The 19,005-nt window shown below is 44.3% G+C and overlaps 1 protein-coding gene across 1 annotated transcript in view; it reads left to right on the top strand.

Moving 5' to 3' along the window:
- Nucleotides 1–18,023, top strand: part of LOC144693854 (uncharacterized) — a 41,643-nt gene extending 23,620 nt beyond the window's left edge. The window contains exons 6-8 of the mRNA XM_078563953.1: nucleotides 13,406–13,538; nucleotides 13,901–14,054; nucleotides 15,120–18,023. Of these exons, the coding sequence (XP_078420079.1) occupies nucleotides 13,406–13,538; nucleotides 13,901–14,054; nucleotides 15,120–17,640 (2,808 nt within the window). The 3' untranslated portion in view covers nucleotides 17,641–18,023. The remainder of the gene's footprint in view (nucleotides 1–13,405; nucleotides 13,539–13,900; nucleotides 14,055–15,119) is intronic.
- The last annotated feature ends 982 nt before the right edge of the window (nucleotides 18,024–19,005 follow it).

The raw sequence follows: 19,005 nt of genomic DNA, 5'->3' as shown, positions 1-19,005 counted from the left end.
AAAGAGGGAGAAATTTGAGTATGAGAGAAAACTAGCAAGCAGTATAAAAACAGACTATAAAAGCTTCTAGGAGTATATAGAAGTAAAAACAGTAGCTAAAGTGAGTGTTGTTCCCCTAGAAAATGAGACTGAGGAATTAATAATGGGAATCAAAGAAATGACAGAGGCTTTGGACAAGTATTTTGTATCTATCTTCACAGTAAAAAAAATACAAAAAACACCCCAAGAAGTAGAAAATCAAGAGGCAAGAGGGAGGGAGGAACTTAAAAAAAAACACAATCACTAAAGAAAAAGTGTAAGAAAAGCTAATGGGACTAAAGGCTGACAAGTCCCCAGGACCTGATGGCCTGCAACCTAGGGTCTTAAAGGAAGTGGCTACAGATACTCTTCCTACTGCATAGATTATTTTGTTGTTTATGTTTGAAAATTTATTGAAGATAACCAAGCCAGTGGTAAAATGGGGAATATAAACAGAAAATACTGGAAATACTTAGTAGATCTGGCAGCATCTGATGTTCTCATGAAAGGTGACAGATCGGAAATGTGAACTCTGTTTCTCTTTCCACAGATGCTGCCACACCTGCTAAGCATTTCCAGCATCTACTGTTATTATTTCAGATTTCCAGCATCCACAGTATTTTGCTTTTGTATTGGTGATAAAATAACATCAATACATCACTATACAGCTTTTGTACCCAAACTCTCAAAAATACTGGACCCTCTAAAATGGGAAGTTAAAGGCAAGCTCATCTCTGAAGTCTGAGTCTCACCATCAATAACTTTTCCCAAAAAGTAAACAAAAAGTTGTCATTAACTTGAAAAATCATTTTCTTTTGTGAATATTTTTGTTTACACCAAGATGAGCAACTTTGAGGACTTAGTGACCTTGAAAGTGTTGGACAGCTGAATTAAGAGAGAGATATAAGGTTCATTAATCACCTTCCAGCAACCATCTTCTTTGTGCCTTGTACTGTCAGGGTCCATAGCTCCTCTAAAATGTTCTGCTCAGTGATGTCATTGCTACTCAACATTTAAACAATTCCATAAAATTAAGAGTATTTTCAGTAGCTTTTTCCCCTCCAAAGGGAAACACTGTGAAATTTCCTTTTTAAAATAAAACTACAATTAGAAGCTTCTGATGGGTCAGTGGGCAACATGTCAGATTGAACCCTGGTCATGTTCTGAGCTAATGATCTCCCCCGAGCAACCTTGGGGTACTACTATTGGCTTGTGTTGCTGGGACATTGAAAAGAAATATGAAACAGGATTCCAACTCCTCATTAGAAAGCAGATATGCGGGCATCTGGCAAGGACAGGACAGTACTTAGCTGTGTTGCCAAATAACTTGCATACATTTATTTTCTGTGATCACACATTAAAAATAGTCCTACTGGTGCAATTTAGCAAGTAATTCAACAAATTGTGGCCCTCAGGAACAGAGGGAAAAGAACTGGAAGGAAAGAGAAACACATCAACTAAAAACCTAACTTCAAGATGGTATTATACATTGTAAATATTGTTTGCATGAATACATAGGGATTGAATCATTTTAGTTGTTTTCATAATTTCATTCAAAACAGATAAGATAGTTCTCAGGGAACCTAAAGCATTCAGACACTTTTGTTCAGCGGTTTCAATGTGCATTGCTCTTGTTCATTTAAAAGGTAATGAAAATTTGGGCTCTTCCAACCCCCCCTCTCCCCGTTGTTTCTGATAAAAAGCAGATATTTTTAAGGTTATCAGTTGGCAACGCTTTTGCCCCAAATCAGAAAGGTCCCATTACATGCTTTAGCACATAATCAGAGCGGTATTAAAGGATTAAGCACTAAACCTGTCTTATTTTGGTGTAAATAATCACAAGGAGGTCTTGTGGCATAGTGGCCTCAGAGACAGAAGCTCTGGGTTCAAGACCCACTCCAGGACTTGATGGCCAAGGAAGGTGCGTTCATAACGTGGCCAAACTGGTTGGACAGAATTTTACGAGTCGGCAAGCGGGGGTGGGGCCCGCTCGCCAACGTGTAAAATGACGCACCCGATTTAAATTTTCAGGAAGGCGGGAGCACAGCCAAATCAGCTGCGTGCCCGCCGACCTGTTAATGGTCAATTGAGGCCATTGACAAGGTCAATTAAGTAATTGAAGGACCTGCCTGTCCAACCTTAAGGTTGGCGGGCAGGCCAGGAGCCCCGGCGGGAATTAGAAAAAATATGAAACCACATCCACAGGCGGGGTGAGGTTTCATGTAGGCTTTAAAAAATTTTAATAAAGATTTTGTAAAAATTATGGACATGTCCCAACTCATGTGACATTGTCACATGAGGGGACATGTAAGGGAAATTTTATTTTTCTATTTTTGTATTTTTTTACATGTACAGCCGATCTCCCTGAGGCAGCACTTAGCCTCAGAGAGATGAGTGCGCTCTTTTGTGTGCATGTGCAAAAGAGCGCACTCTCGATTTTGGGAATTCGCCCCGCCCGCACAGGGAGCATATAGCACTTTTGTGCGGACGTCACCCTGAGCACATCTCCAATCAGGGGCATCGATCGGAAGCGTGCCTGTAAGCGCCCGCCCATCAACTTACCCCCCCCAATGGGGGCAAAATTCAGCTCGTTGAGTATCAACTTGTAAATCCTTCCAACATACACTAATGCAGCCAGTAAGAGTAGGAGAGATTCCTGGTGAGCCATGATGGAAAGAAAATTAGGCTCTCTACCATCACTATCCATAGCTCTGGACTACAACATGCATGTTAAGTGCATGTTTCCATAGCAGCTCAGTCCCCTTTGGGGGTGGGGTGGGGTAGGGCCACGGTTGGTGTGCACCACTTGGCGCTAAGAGCATGGGGGGGTTCGATCCCTGGGGCTGGGGTAGATTTGGGACCTACGTCCTTGCCCTTGGTGGAGGTCGTGATGTTGTGGGTTGGACACCCCTTTGGACTGAGAACTGAAGAGGAAATGATCCCAAAGTACAATTCAAACAGGAACAATGCATTCTCCCCGTATTCAGGAGAGCACCAGGTGAATATTAAATGTCAAATGTGATTCAGTTCATACCACTCTGGCCTAACCCAAAAGGTTCAAGACTCACTCCAGCAATTGAACACAAAAATCAAAAGCTGATACTTGAGTGCTGTGGTGTCAAAGGTATTGTCTCTTGGTTGAGATGTTAAACTGAGACCCTGGGTGAAATTTTCCCAGAATCGCACCAAGTGCGGTCACAGGCGGGTAAAATGGAGTCTTACCTGCTGACAAAAATGGCGGGTTTTCATGCGATATCATCCTGAGCCCACCTCATTATTTATTCACTCCCGCAAAACACGCCATTTCCCTGGCAAGCGGGCCCTCATTCACCCAGCTGCCATCTTTAAAAGGCAGCCACCAGCACAGTGCTCATTGCCACCAGCTCACCACCGCTGCCTGGGAGACATGGCCAGCAAAGGAAAAAGACTGCAGCCCCCCCGCTTCAATGACGGGTCCCTCAAGCGACTGCTGGATGCAATGGAGGCCCCGCCGGGATGTGCTCTAACCCCTGCTCTGGCCGCAGGATGTGTAACAAAATCACCAGCCCGGCTTGGGAGGTGGTAGCAGCGGTGGTCAGTGCAAACACCCTGCAGAGGAGGACAGCCACCCAGTGCCGCAAAAGGATGAACAATCTCCTCCGTTCTGCCAGGGTAAGTCACTCTTTTCATCACTCCCGACTCTCACACTCTCAAACCCATCACACATCCACAGGGCCCTCACTCACTGCCAGTGCAAGGGACATCACCATTCACTTTTTCACACACACTGTCATTGTCCTCATCCCGTCCTTGAGACCACTCACCTCCTACACAGGCCAGGCATACTTATCACCTGGCCTGGCAGGCATCCTGATATAATCTCCCCATCCCTACCCATGCAGGACAAGCTGGCTCACAACAGGAGGGAAAGGTCGGAGACAGGCGGAGGGATGCCAGAGTCAAAGATCTGACAGAATTTGAAAACAGAGCCATCCAGCTGGCTGGCGATGACCGGGACCGTTCCTGTGCTGACGGTGAGGTCGGCGCTGCTCTATCAAGTGAGGATCCAGCAGTGCAACATCCATCAGACAACCAAGCTGTGAGTGATGTGTCCTCTTTCACAGGCCACTGCCATGCACTAATTATCTCCCTTTGTTTTCGCAGGCACATCTGCCAAACAGCCAACAGAGTCCATGACCCAGGACCTCCAATCGAGCCCTGAAGAAACCTCTGAAGAGAAATCTGAAGGTACCCTCCCTGAAGTTCCGTCACAGCGCTCACCCACACCCTCCACCAGTGCAGAGACACACATCTTGGTGGGACCTGGCTTTTAGAGTAGCCTCGGAATCACAATCTGGTGAGTACATCGCACTTTCTGATCCACAGCAGGCGGAGGCAGGGACTTCCCAGGTCCCCGGCACTCGGAGGACTGCTGGAGGCCAGAATGTTGCTGAGTCCGAGTCAGATGATGAGCTCTGGACTCGGTCATGTTATAGTTGCTGGAGCTGCAAAGGCAAGCTTGGGAATATCAGGAAGGGATGTCTGTTGTACTCCTCAGATTGCAAGGCACGATGCAGGAGTGTATCCGTCTTCAGGCTGAGGTGATAGCTCCGGCATTGCAATGCACCGAGACCAACACTGGCAGGATGGCAGCCTGCATGGAGACATTGGTCCAGGATGTCACTCCTGCACCGCTGTATGGGCTCAACTCCATCACTGACGCCTTAGTTGGCCTCCAACTGTGTGTACGTGAGAGGGGTGCTGGGCAGCTTGATCACACTCCAGCTACCCCTTCCGCTCACGGAGTCAGCCAGGGGCCCTTGGGCACCCATAGGGAGGAGGATCAGCTGGTACACACTCCGGGGCCATCCATCCAGGTGACTCTGGGAGTGACCGGCCCATCCAAACCCCCTCTTCCCGTGACTTCCACAGCTCCAGCTTTACAGGCTGAGGAGGGTGCCACTGCCACACAGCCCCCAAAAGCAGGCCGGGGCCCACCAAGTCTCGGCCCTCCAGAGGATGCCTGCCAAAGTCATCACAGACAGGGGGTCATTGTCAGCAACTGCCTCCACCTCCGCTGAGGATGTCTGTGGAGCACCAAGACGTAGCGGCAGGGTTAGGAAAGTTAGGGTAAAATTAGTTGCACAGCCTGGGCATGAGTGTTGATCACTTGTACATACTGTTCACTATTGTCAATAAACTCCTAAGAATGTCTCCCTGCCTGTGGCTCCTTGTTCTGATGAGCAGTGTTCTTGTCACTCAGATGTGAAACCTTTCTGCACAAGATAAAGACAGGAGTCTCAGTCCAGGGTCTCTTCCCTATGCTCTGTGCAGCATTCAGACCACAGTGATGGTCCAGCCTCACACTCCCTAGAAACATTATTAATGCCTGCACCTCAGTGGTGCTGGTCATTGCTGCCAGAATGTCGTGGGCAGGTGCCACAGAGTTCTCTCATTCTCTCTGTGTGCTCTCAGCACCTTTAAGGTGGGACTGGCCCCCATCACACCAGAACCTGTGACCAGTGATGCTGTGCACCAGCTCCTGAGGGGCTGAAGTGCTGAAGGCGGACACAGCATCAGATGCATCTAAAGATTCATGGCTGCAGCTCTGAGATGGCCCTGATATTGGAGCGCAAGAGAGCTGCCCTCGGCCAGACAGGAGACAGACATTCTCAGAGGCTGTGTAAAGATCTATGGCGTGTCCTCACTGCATGTTGTCCTCATCCTCATGACATCTCCATGAAAGGAGCATTCTCACAGAGGGTATTGGCACTGCCATAAGCCAGACTGGAGTCAAACGTTCACAACTGCAATGTGAGGATCTATGGGGACACCTCACTGCATGTTAGACCATAAGACATAGGAGCAGAAATTAGGCCATTCAGCCCATCGAGTCTGCTCCGCCATTCAATCATGGCTGATAAGTTTCTCAACCCCATTCTCCCGCCTTCTCCCCATAACCTTTGATCCCCTTACCAGTCAAGAACCTATCAATCTCGGTCTTAAATACACTCAATGACCTGGCCTCCACAGCCTTCTGTGGCAATGAATTCCATAGATTCACCACTCTCTGGCTAAAGAAGTTTCTCCTCATCTCTGTTCTAAAAGGTCTTCTCTTTAATCTGAGGTTGTGCCCTCAGGTCCTAGTCTCTCCTACTAATGGAAACATCTTCCCCACGTCCACTCTATCCAGGCCTTTCAGTATTCTGTAAGTTTCAATCAGATCCCCCCTCATCCTTCTAAACTCCATCGAGTATAGACCCAGAGTCCTCAAACGTTCCTCATATGTTAAGCCTTTCATTCCTGGGATCATTCTCATGAACCTCCTCTGGACCCTCTCCAGGGCCAGCACATCCTTCCTGAGATACGGGGCCCAAAATTGCTCACAATATTCTAAATGTGGTCTGACCAGAGCCTTATAAAGCCTCAGCAGCATATCCCTGCTTTTATATTCTAGTCCTCTCGAAATAAATGCCAACATTGCATTTGCCTTCCTAACTACCGACTCAACCTGCAAGTTAACCTTAGAGAATCCTGGACTAGGACTCCCAAGTCCCTTTGCACTCCAGATTTCTGAATTCTCTCCCCATTTAGAAAATAGTCCATGCCTCTATTCTTCCTACCAAAGTGCATGACCTCACACTTCCCCACGTTGTATTCCATCTGCCACTTCTTTGCCCATTCTCCTAACCTGTCCAAATCCTTCTGCAGCCTCCCCGCCTCCGCAATACTACCTGTCCCTCCACCTATCTTTGTATCATCTGCAAACTTAGCCAGGATGCCCTCAGTTCCTTCATCTAGATCATTAATGTATAAAGTGAAAAGTTGTGGTCCCAACACTGACCCCTGCGGAACTCCACTAGTTCCGGCTGCCATCCTGAGAAGGACCCCCTTATCCCCACTCTCTGCCTCCTGCCAGACAGCCAATCTTCTATCCATGCTAATATTTTGCCTCTAACACCATGGGCTCTTATCTTACTGAGCAGCCTCCTGTGCGGCACCTTGTCAAAGGCCTTCTGGAAGTCCAAGTAGATAACATCCATTGGCTCTCCTTTGTCTAACCTACTCGTTACCTCCTCAAAGAACTCTAACAGATTTGTCAGGCATGACCTCCCCTTGATGAAACCATGCTGACTTTGCCCGATTTTACCATGCACTTCCAAGTATTCTGAAATCTCATCCTTAATAATGGACTCTAAAATCTTACCAACGACCGAGGTCAGGCTAATCGGCCTGTAATTTCCCATCTTTTGCCTCACTCCCTTCTTAAACAGGGGGGTTACATTAGCGATTTTCCAGTCCTCTGGACCCTCCCTGACTCCAGTGATTCCTGAAAGATCACCACTAACGCCTCCACTATCTCTTCAGCTATCTCCTTCAGAACTCTGGGGTGTAATCCATCTGGTCCAGGTGATTTATCCACCTTCAGACCTTTCAATTTTCCTAGCACCTTCTCCTTGGTAATGGCCACCATACTCACCTCTGACTCTCTTGAACTTTGGGGATGTCACTCGTGTCTTCCACTGTGAAGACTGACGCAAAGTACCTATTCAGTTCCTCCGCCATTTCTTTGTTCCCCACTACTACTTCTCCAGCGTAATTTTCCAGTGGCCCAATGTCCGCTTTTGCCTCTCTCTTACCCTTTATATATCTAAAAAAAACTCTTGCAATCTTCTTTTATATTACTGGCTAGTTTACCCTCATATTTAGTCTTCTCCCTCCTTATTTCTTTTTTAGTTGTCCTCTGTTGGTCTTTGTAGGCTTCCCAATCCCCTGGTTTCCCACTGCTCTTTGCCGCATTGTATGCTGTCTCTTTAGCTTTTATGCTGACCCTGACTTCCCTTGTCAGCCATGGTTGCCTCGTCCTCCCTTTAGTATGCTTCTTCTTCCTAGGAATGAATTTTTGCTGTGTCTCCCAAATTACTCCCAGAAATTCCTGCCACTGCTGTTCCACTGTCTTCCCTGCTAGGCTCATCTCCCAGTCAGTTCTGGCCAGCTCCTCCCTTATGCCTCTGTAGTTGCCTTTATTCAACTGTAATACTGTTACATCTGATTCCAGCTTTTTCCTCTCAAATTGCAGGGTAAATTCTATCATATTATGGTCACTTCCTCCTAAGGCTTCCTTCACCTTAAGCTCCCTTATCAAATCTGCCTCATTACACATCACTAAATCTAGAAAATGTTGTCATCATCCTCCACAAATCTGGCAGCTATGAGGGCCTCCCGAGCATGCCTGCCTCGTCTAGCCTGTGCAAGAGGCTCATCGCCATCATCATCACCACCGAGGACCTCCTCACCCTCATTCCTGTCGGCAGCGTCCTCATCCGAGGAGACCTCCAGCTCCTGCATCTCCTCCTCAGCCAGCTTCTTTCCCTGTTGCAGTGCCAGGTTGTAAAGGGTGCAGCAGACGACGACGATGCGTGACACCCTCTGCGGACTGTATTGCAGGGCTCCACCAGACTGGCCCAGGCACCGGAACCACATCTGCAGCATCGCAATGGTCCTCCACCAAGTTGCGAGCTGCTGCATGAGCCTCATTATAGCGTCGCTCTGCTGAAGGAGCCAATCCTACAGCCTCTTGGACCTTGGAAGGCTGCAGGGATCTGCGAGCGACTTAGGCTGTAGACGTTGTGCACACTCCCTGGAAACCGTGCACATACCTGCAGGATGTGTTTCTGGTGGTCGCACACTAGCTGCACGTTCAGTGAGTGGAAGCCCTTGCAGTTGATGAAGTCCACTGAATGTAGCGACGGAGACCTGAGCATCACATGAGTGCAGTCAATCGCACCCGGCACCTGTGGGAATCCCAAGATCAGGGCAAATCCAATGGCCCTTGCATCCTGGCTGTCCCAGTCCCGGGCGAAATGCACAAAGTTGTGTGCCATGGAGAAGATGGCACCCGTGACCTCATGGATGCATTTGTGGGTGGTGGATTGTGAATTCCCACAGAGGTCACCTATGGAGCCCTGAAAGGAGCCACTGGCTTAGAAATTGAGCACCGCAGTCACTTTCACAGCCACTGGCAGTGGATGCCCTCCATATCCCTTGGCACCAAGTCCTGCAGTAAGTGGCAGGTGTGAACCACCAAGTCCCTAGACATGCGCAGTCTTTGGTGACACTGGTTCTCAGTTATCTGCAGGAATGAAAGGCTGTGTCTATAGACCCTGGGTGTCGTTAGGAGCCCACCAGCCACGGCTCGCTGTTGCTCCTGGGCAGCGTGTGCGGGAGCCCCTGCTGCCCCTTCTTCATGAAGTTGCTGCTCCTGCCTTTGTGCAGCCAGAAACCTCAGTCATTCTCTCTTCAGTCTTCCACGGTCTCTGTAGGCCATCAGGCACACAGCTAGATCACCAGGATCCATGATCCTGATGTGATCCTCCTGCAGCATAAAAGGGAGAGAGACGTGGCTGTACTTAGCACCTTTCCTGGCCTTGCGTGACTGCCCCTTAATGCTTCCCGGAGAGTGTTGGTCACCCCTCGGATGGCCAGAGATGAGTGCGCTGCATGGCTGCCCTGTCAACCTGCGACATGGGGGAAACTGGTCCAAACCAGGATGCTGAGATTGCAGAGGGCTGTGAGCACCTCCAGCAGTGACTGCTACATGGCCAGCTTTGGCGAGGAGATTATACAACGTGTGCAGTCCAACTGCTCCGTGGTGAGGGGTGGGGAGGGGAAGGGAGGGGAGGGGGGCGGGGTTCGGTAAGGTATGGAGTGTTCGGTGGCACTTTGGTGCCTCTGCGTTGCTTCCATGGGTGGGCAGGCTAGGAGCCCAAGCCCAATCATATCATTGTGGTTGCGCCTGATCTGTCTCACTGGCAGAGGCATGGTCAGTTTGTATAGGTGTCCTTAATGCGTGGCCACTTCCCTCACTTACCCTGCTCCCCACCCCTACCTCGATTGCCTGTGACCGGGATACAGTGTCAGGGCAGCACTTGACCCCACCGACAACGGTCGCCTCTGAGGCTGGCCAGCACTTGCCGCCGGACACCCGCCCGCCTGCCCCCAGCAGTTGCCTCTGAGGACAGCCAGCACTTGCCCCCGGACACCACCCCTCCTCAGCACTTACCCCCGCCCCCCGGTGCTTCTGAGGCCTGTAAACAATGGGCGAGCTGTGGAGAACGCTGCTGCTCACTCACCTCAGTTCCCCCAAAGTGAAGGCCGCCAAGTGCACATTGCCCGTGTGCTGTTGTGAAACACATCGCGTACTTTCCCGCCGACGTGGACGGATAATATGGTGGGGTTCCAAGAGCCTGGCGGGATAGCCTTTTAATTATATGCTGGTGCATTACAATTAGCTCCACGCCAACCGATGGCCGTTGGCGAGCTGAGCAGATGATCGCGACCTGCCTTCATGTCATTATGAAGCGGGTCACGTCATATTTTCCATGCACGCCACCTACCATGCCCGCCACCAGCGGGCTCGGAAATTTCCGCCCCCCTGGCCACCTTCTCAGGTAAAAGATCCCGCAGCACTATTTTGAAGAAGAGCAGGGAAGATATACCTAGTGTCCTGGCCAATATTTATCCCTACATGGGCATCACAAAACAGATTATCTGATCATTATCACATTGAGATAATGTGGGAGTGTGCTGTGTACAACTTGGCTGCCACATTTCCTACATTATAGTCAGTGATTACACTTCAAAAGTACTTGTTTGGCTGGAAAGCATGTTTGGACTTCATGTGGTTTTGAAAGGCGCTATATAAATGCAAGTCTTTCCTTTTTCTAACATTCCTCCCTCAAACAATATACCCAAAAACCAGATTGTTTTGTTATTCATTTGCTGTTAAAGGACCTTGCTGTGCATATATTTACTATTATATTTGCTTGCATTACAACAGTTAAAAGTAATCATCGACTAAGGGTCTATATAAATGCAAATTCTTCTTGTCTTAACCCAACATTTCATTATCTCTCCAAAAGTCTTGTATGTCACTATGAGTGTTTTTTTTTAAGACAGATGAATGTCTTATAGAATTAAAGATTACCTGACATGTCAAGATACATTATTATTAGCCATCTGTTCTGTGCCAAATTGTTTGTTGTCCAATTTCTAAGTGAGTTCACGTTACTCATGCCATTGCCATAATCATGTCAACATTTACAAATTAATGAATTAATTAATTAGACTGATGAAATGCAACTGATGTATTTTGCAGAGAATAAGGTTTTCAATGCAGAGGGATCTGGGTGTCCTCGTGCATGAATCGCTGAAAGCTAGTATGCAGGTACAGCAGGTAATAAGGAAGGCAAATGGAATTTTGGCATTTATTGCTAAAGGAATAGAGTATAAAAATAGGGAAGTGTTGTTGCAACTGTACAAGGCATTGGTGAGACTGCACCTGGACTACTGTGCACAATTTTGGTCCCCGTACTTGAGGAAGGATGTAGTTGCACTGGAGGCGGTTCAGAGGAGGGTCACTAGATTGATTCCAGAGATGCGGGGCTTGTCTTATGAGGAGAGATTGAGCAGTTTAGGCCTATACTCACTAGAGTTTAGAAGGATGAGAGGAGATCTAATTGAGGTATATAAGATGCTAAAGGGGATAGACAAAGTAGACATGGAGCAGATGTTTCCCCTTGTGGGGCATTCTAGAACGAGAGGCCATAGTTTTAGGCTAGGGGGTGGTAGATTTAAATCAGAGATGAGGAGGAATTACTTTTCTCAAAGGGTCGTGAATCTGTGGAATGCACTACCTCAGAGTGCAGTGGATGCCAGGACACTGAATAAGTTTAAGGAGGAGATAGACAGATTTTTAATTAATAATGGGTTGAAAGGTTATGGGGAGAGGGCGGAAAATTGGAGTTGAGGTCGAAATGAGATCAGCCATGATCGTAATGAATGGTGGGGCAGGCTCAAGGGGCTGAATTGCCTACACCTGCTCCTAGTTCTTATGTTCTTATAAGGTTTTTTGAGCTTCCAGAGTGGCTTCTTGGCTTTTCCAACAATGTAAGCAGGCATCAATGGTACAAACCAGACAGGGTTATCAGATCCCTCTGTGCTGCAGCATCATAACATAGTGACTTGGCTAATGGCTGACAAAACTCAGCACATTTTTAAGCAGGACTTAAAACACAGAGGCACAGAGGTATGACGTATATGCAATAACATATAACCTTTATCCTCATCCAAACGACATTCAAAGCAATTAAGATTTTCTTTCCCCTATGACAGAAAAGTTTATTACTGCATTGCTATACTATTTGTACTCTATATTTTTAATCTTGAAAATTTACAAGGCTAAGTTTACCAATGCTATTTAAAATAGGAACATAAATGTGGTTCCTGTTGACAATTTATATCCTGCAATTCAATATTTTAAATTTGAAACCTGTTTTCTTTCCCTTTCCTCTTTTATTGTGAATGTGATCACTTATTAAGTTCCATAGATATTGAAAGCCCAGACAGTGAGTAAGAGCAAGCTATTTGATCTGGAGGGCATCATAACTATGCCCAGTCCTGTCCTCATTCTGCATCCACACATGTAAATTATAGCACTGGATAGGGATCAGGGAATTGGAGCTCTAGCTGATTTTCCTCTCACTAACCTGGGGAACTTTGTTTTCAGTGCTGATCATGCAGAGCAGTTCAATAAAACATACCCATCTGGAAATTGGATCATAGCCAAATTGGTATGCAATCCTGGTACAGCACACGCTGCACATGCCCAAAGAGGTCAGTAGGAGGGTCACATAAAAATTAATCTGCCAGTCTCTTTAGGATAGAATTGACGAGCTGTGGGCACCATTCACAGCCTAAGAGGCAGCTCGATGGTCACAGATTGACAGCCAGGTAAGGCAGGGAAAAGCAATCTGGAATTTTCTCCTCTAGGCTCCACAATAAAGTAAAAAAAACATTTGAAGCTAACTTTCAGATAGCAGCCTCCAGCTGAAGGACCATTGGTTTGACCGCTGAGCACCTGAAGAAACTGACCAGAGCAGGCAGACGCTTGCTGCGATCATTCACAGGCCACTTTTGCAAAGGGCCCTGATTTGCTTATGGAGTGGGTCTGATACCAGTTTCAGGTATGCAGTGTGGCTACCTATGGAAGAAACCTAACCAATAAGGCAGATAGCACACTTCCAATGTGGAATGAGTGAGCCCATGTGCCCCCGCACCACCCCCCACCACCATATTTAACTTTTAAATCCCGTTTTACATCTGCAAAACAGGCACAGTGTCACCTAATTTTTAGGCGAATATTTTTAAACTCAATTCTTTATAAAAGTCATTACTGTTATTAGATTTGATACTTATAATTTATTTTGAACACCTTGTAAAACAAGACAAGAAATAGCTGTTATAGCCAATTTTATTGCATCATATTAGGTTATTCCTAATTAGGTTACCTTGACATATACTGCTAGATTGAAAATGACAGCTGCACCTCTTTTTAAAAATATGACAGCTGTATAGACGCTGGCGTTCCGAATCAAGTGGAATGAGTAAAGGAGTTGAAACAACATTGATCGCTTATGATGCACTTTTGTTTGCTGGGAAGGATTGGAAGAAGCTGTGTTATTCAGCCATGTTTCATTGGGGTAAGAACTGAATAGAATTTTGTGCTAGTCTGTTGGATAAATATTTTCTAGATTTCAGACCCACAAAACTGATGGCAGCAATAGAACATTTCAAGCTTTATATAATCACAAATTAATTTTATGAGAGGAATGTTATAATTACTATAACTGTCTTTTACCATTACGGTGAATATTCACATTTATTGCAATTGAAAAAAACCTGTCAAAGCACCATTTTATGAAGTACTAACATTTTAATATGTCTGCTAATTGAATGGCTCAATCTTTCCCTTGAACACCAAACCAGACACAGTAAGCAAATACTTTTCTCTTATCTAAAGAAGTAATCATTACATGTTGCAAATTATACTATGACCTTATAGGGGAAAGTGATGCAACAGGTGCCATCGCGGGCTCCCTATATGGAATTCTGTATGGATTTGACAATGTTCCTTTGAGCCTTTACCAGAACTTGGAGTTCAGAGATCATCTAGAACAGCTGGGGAGGCAGCTGTATCAGGTTGCTAGTGCAGACAGGTAAGCCCAACAAATATAGAAGTCATTCAAAGTCTAGAGTTACAGCTCAATTAATGAAAATGTTAGCTGCACCAACATTGCAAACCTTGCACACTAATTTTCAGCAGCTTCAGCAGATAAACTTTCAAGTGGAGTACTTTCTGTGTGTTACTTATATAAAGTTTAGTTAAATGGTACTTACCCAATACAAATATTGACAAACTTCCAGGGATGCCCAATCTGTAAATCAAAAATGGAAAAAAAACTACCTGAAGGAAAATAGTATCATGTGGAAAATATTTATTCATATAGAACGGCATAACACACTAGCAAGTCAACATACACAAATATCTAACAATCCTGTGGGTTCTCTTGCTGATACATTACTTACTTTACTGATACTGAAAGATATAGTACTCATGATGTTTTCAGTACTGCTTATTTACCATGTTATAAACTTGCTTAATATCCAAATAATTTTGTTCCACCTTTCCCTGCCACCACCCTCCCACGCCCCAGCAGGAAAAAAACTTTTATTTGCAGTTACTTATAGAATAAACAATTTTTTTGCTCTACTTCCTATGCTGGACTTTGCATAGTTTCCTAAAATACAATTTATTGGCTGGTCATTTGATCTTCATTTTTGTTGTTTTTCATTCATTCAAGTTTTAGTTGATCACTTAATAATTGATTGTTAATTTCAACAATGTGCCTTTATACAGTGCTTTTACTATAGAAAACATTCACTTTTCAGAGGAAAATGTATGGATGCCAACTTTTTATGGAAAAAATTAAAAAAGATGATTGAAAGCTTGGCTAAAGAGATAGGCTTTAAAGGTAGAAAAAAAGTAGCTGGGGGATGGTACGTAGGAAGGGATTGTTAGAGAGAAAGACCAAGACAGTTGAAGGCTGTCACCAATAGAGGATGGAAAGAGGAGGGATACATGGGAGTCCAGAATAACAGATTGAAGAGAATGGAAGAGAAGTAAAGCTGGAGAAAGTTGCATGAGGTTTGATGGAAACACATCTATCTTTTCAATAATATTCAAATCCTGTACTGCTGTCCAAACTTTGATTTTCTTGCAGATCTTTGTGTTTCAGTGCAGATCATAGTCAAGGAGATGAGTCTGTAGACGTGCATCCAATTGCCAGGAAGTTTGTGAACAAGCGCACAACCGATGAAATCAACAATCTGATCAATTACATAGTTCAGCTGGAAAAGATAAAGAATGCAAACACCAAACAGTCTGTACACCTAACAAATGAGTTGACTACAGCACAAGTTGGCACAAAAGCAAAACCATCTAAAACTGAAGGAAAGCCTAGACCCACTAAATTTCAGCTTCTTCAGTCAAGGTTTACAAAATTCGGTCTTCAAAGTAAACTGGAGAAACTACAGCCTCCTGAGCCTAAGAAAAAAACAGTTTTAGAACAATGCAACAGTGCTGCAGATCCTCAGAGTATTGCAGTCAATTTTTCCACAACGGACAAAAGAGACACCAACTTTAGTGAAGTGCACAGTCCTACTGACTTAATGGTTGAACAAAAATGTGAACCTATAGATAGTAAAATGGAAGATCGTGGTCTTGAAAAACCAATTGCAGAAAACAATATCACAACTCTGTGTCACGCTACTGCACAAGCTCATGGTCTTCTTCCCAAAGTTCCCACCATAGACAGTAGACACACTAACTTTACTGAAATGCAGCAGACTATTGACCTGGGAGCTCAACAAAAACGTGTGCTTCTAGTTGGTAAAAAGAAAGATGCTGCTCTTGGACAATCAGGTGCTGAAAGTGGTACCACACCTCTTTGTCCAAATACACTACAACCTGCAGGGAAGCAAACATTTCATACAGATAAACCTGATGATACATGTTCAGAGGCTATCAGCGAAGTTGGTGTGCATATCCAACTGGATTCTCAGACTAAAAACAAAATAATTACTTCGGATGAACCAATTGTGCAAATGGTCACTGAAATCTTATATCCAGCTACACAATTCCAAGCTAATTATCCAATTAATAATCTGGCAAAATCTAGTAGCGCTAGTAGTGATGTTGACGAAAATGATGTACAAAATGTAAATTTTGCTGAAAATATAAACACCAAAGTTCCTTTGGGAGAAACGGTTATAAACTCTTCATTATGTATTTCCAAAATAAGTTCTTCTGATATAACCAATATCCATGAAAACGACTTCCAGATATCCAAGTATATCCAAGAAGGCTCAAGGACACCTCTAATAGGAGACACCAGTAAACCTAATGTTATTGACCTTCCCCATATTATGACTAATGCTGGACTGCACTGTTCATTACAATGCATTGAAGATTCTTTATCTATGAAAAATAACATAGAGGAAAATCCAACACAAACAGGGAAGGAAAACACCAAGGAAACAACCAAATCACCATGCAAAAGCCCAGAATTACTCTCTGACACATGTAAGGTGCAAACATTAAAAGAAACTCCACAAAAATCGGAACCTGCTCTCACGACTGAAATTGTAACTTTGCCAAACAATGAATCACACACAATAAAACAATGCGAGGAGCAAAATAGATGCGCCCCCAATCAGTCTAATGACTTGATCCTTGTAGCTGAACAGCACAGTGTCATACCAAAGGAACAAGCTCTACAAGTGCTAAAGGAAAATGCGGGAAAAACAATTTCACAAATAACAAGCTTTGAACCCTTCATCAACTTGTGTAAGAAGCAACCTCTAAAAGAAGTTGCACCAAAATCAGAGCCTGCTACATCTCCTAAAATCCTAACGTTGCCGCACAATGAATTACAAGAAACAAAAGAAGAGGGTTCTCAAAATAAATACAAATTAAATCATTCTGGAGACTTGGTCAACACCACCAATCAGCAGGAACAACCTCAGCAAATACAGAAGGAAAATACAGAAGTTAATTCACAAACCAGAAGCTCACAATCATTCACTGACTCATGTGAGAAGCAAAAGCTGAAGAGAAATCTGCAAAAAGCAGAGCCTGCTATCTCTAATAAAATTCACATTCTCCCAGAAAATGAATCTCAAGGAAAGAAACAGGATGATAATCACCACAAATATATTCCCCATAAGCCTAGTGACTCAGTGAACTCAGCTGTACGACTCTCAGTTGTGCAAGAGGAACAGCCTCGAGAAATACTAGAGGAAGTTGCAGAGGCAACAACAATTTCACAAACTAAGGACCCTGAGTCATACAAAAAGCAAAAGCTAACAGAAATTCCGCAACAATCACAATCTGTTATCACTGCTAAAATTCTGACATTTCCATGCAACGAATTGCTTGAAATAAAAGATGATTATCAACACAAAGACATGTTCAATCAACCTAAGGATTCAGTTAATGTAGCTCCATGTGGAATGTTAGAAGAACATCCTCCTTTTGTTGATCAAGGTACCAAAACTGAGAGTGCTCCCTCAACACAGAACGACTGTCCAGGCAACACAGCTTTTAAAAATAAACCATGGAAATACAAGGCATATAGTTACGCTGATCCTTCAGTGATTTCAAAATCAAACCGTAGAGTACTGTTGAGGGCCACTGATGTGATGCAGTTTTCCTTACCACCCACAACCCCCCACAACCTTTGATTTCCCCTAAGTATGGCAGACCATAAGACAAAGGGTGATGTGAATTCTGGAATGTGAAGGTCAGTTAATATCCTAGTGAAGTTGTTTCATGTGATATCAGCAGAAACTGGAATTTCTCCAGAAACTGGCAACTCAATCTTGGGTTTTAAAGAGTATTGAAATTGTATTTATGCAGCATTAGCTGGTTGTTTTAAATAGTGTTTTATGACTCACAGCTGGATCCCAAAGGCTTCATTCCAATGATACAGTTCAAGGAGCATTAGTTTCATGAGAAAACATTTACCATGCCTGTTCAAGAGGGCAGACATGACACAATGCCACAAGTGACCAAGGGATAGATTGGTCAGTCAATTGCAGATTAAAATCATCACTCTTTTATTTCACCTCCATGATTTGCCAAATTATTTTTCATCAAGTTTCTGATCTTTTAAGGCAATCATTTTGGTACCTTAATGCTAAATGGATCAACCTTAAAAATTAATTTCAAAATGTAATGCAACAGAAGTAGAAATTTAAAAACAAAAAGCTAAAAGTAGAAATTTGATTTCCAGTACTTGCTCATCATTCATTAGAGAGGAGAAAATACTTTTGTTGCATTACATTTTGAAATGAATTTGTGCCACTTTCTTCTGCAGCATGGTAATGTTAATCAGTTACTATTTTCCTCATTTAAGAAGTGGTAAAAAGCATGTACAAATATAAACCCATAAACTCTTAGCATTCCACTAATAAGGAATATAAATATTAACGTAAGTGTCTCACATTTAAAAAAAGTGGAGTTGAGGTCAAGATCAGATTAGCCATGATCTTATTGAATGGCGGAGCAAGTTTGAATGGCTTATTCCTGCTCCTATTTCTTATATTTTAAGGTGCAATAATTATTATTTATACAATTATTAGTCACAAGTTATGCCATACTTAAATGCTGGTGCAGTCAAATCCAGAGTAAAAGCTGCTCTTCCTGTAATTTCATGTTTAAATCTCTCTCATTAGACCTCCACCCCAGTCAAAAAAGCACCTTTCACTTCTAAACCTTTCTGCAGCCTTCAGCATGGTTGGTCATACCACTCTCTCCTCCCATTGTCCAACTGAATGGGATTCCTCTCATTTGGTTCCAGTCTTAGCAATTCAATTAACTAGAGCATCTTCAACAATGGCTTCTCTTGCAGTTCCTGTGTGGTTAACCTGAGTGACCTAAGGATTTATCCTTGGAACCATACTCGTCCTCATCTAGATTGCCCCTCAGCAGCATCGTCCGAAGATGACACCGGGTTTCACATGTATAGAAAACATTCAGCTCATTTACCCACCCACTACAACCTCAGTTGTTAGCTTCCTTGTCCAATATCAAGTTCGGGATGACCC

This window comes from Cetorhinus maximus, chromosome 19 (genome assembly GCF_964194155.1).
Source record: "Cetorhinus maximus chromosome 19, sCetMax3.hap1.1, whole genome shotgun sequence".
Lineage (NCBI taxonomy): Eukaryota > Metazoa > Chordata > Chondrichthyes > Lamniformes > Cetorhinidae > Cetorhinus > Cetorhinus maximus.
The sequence above is the reverse complement of the archived record's forward strand: the minus strand, read 5'-3'. Positions and strand labels throughout refer to the sequence as shown.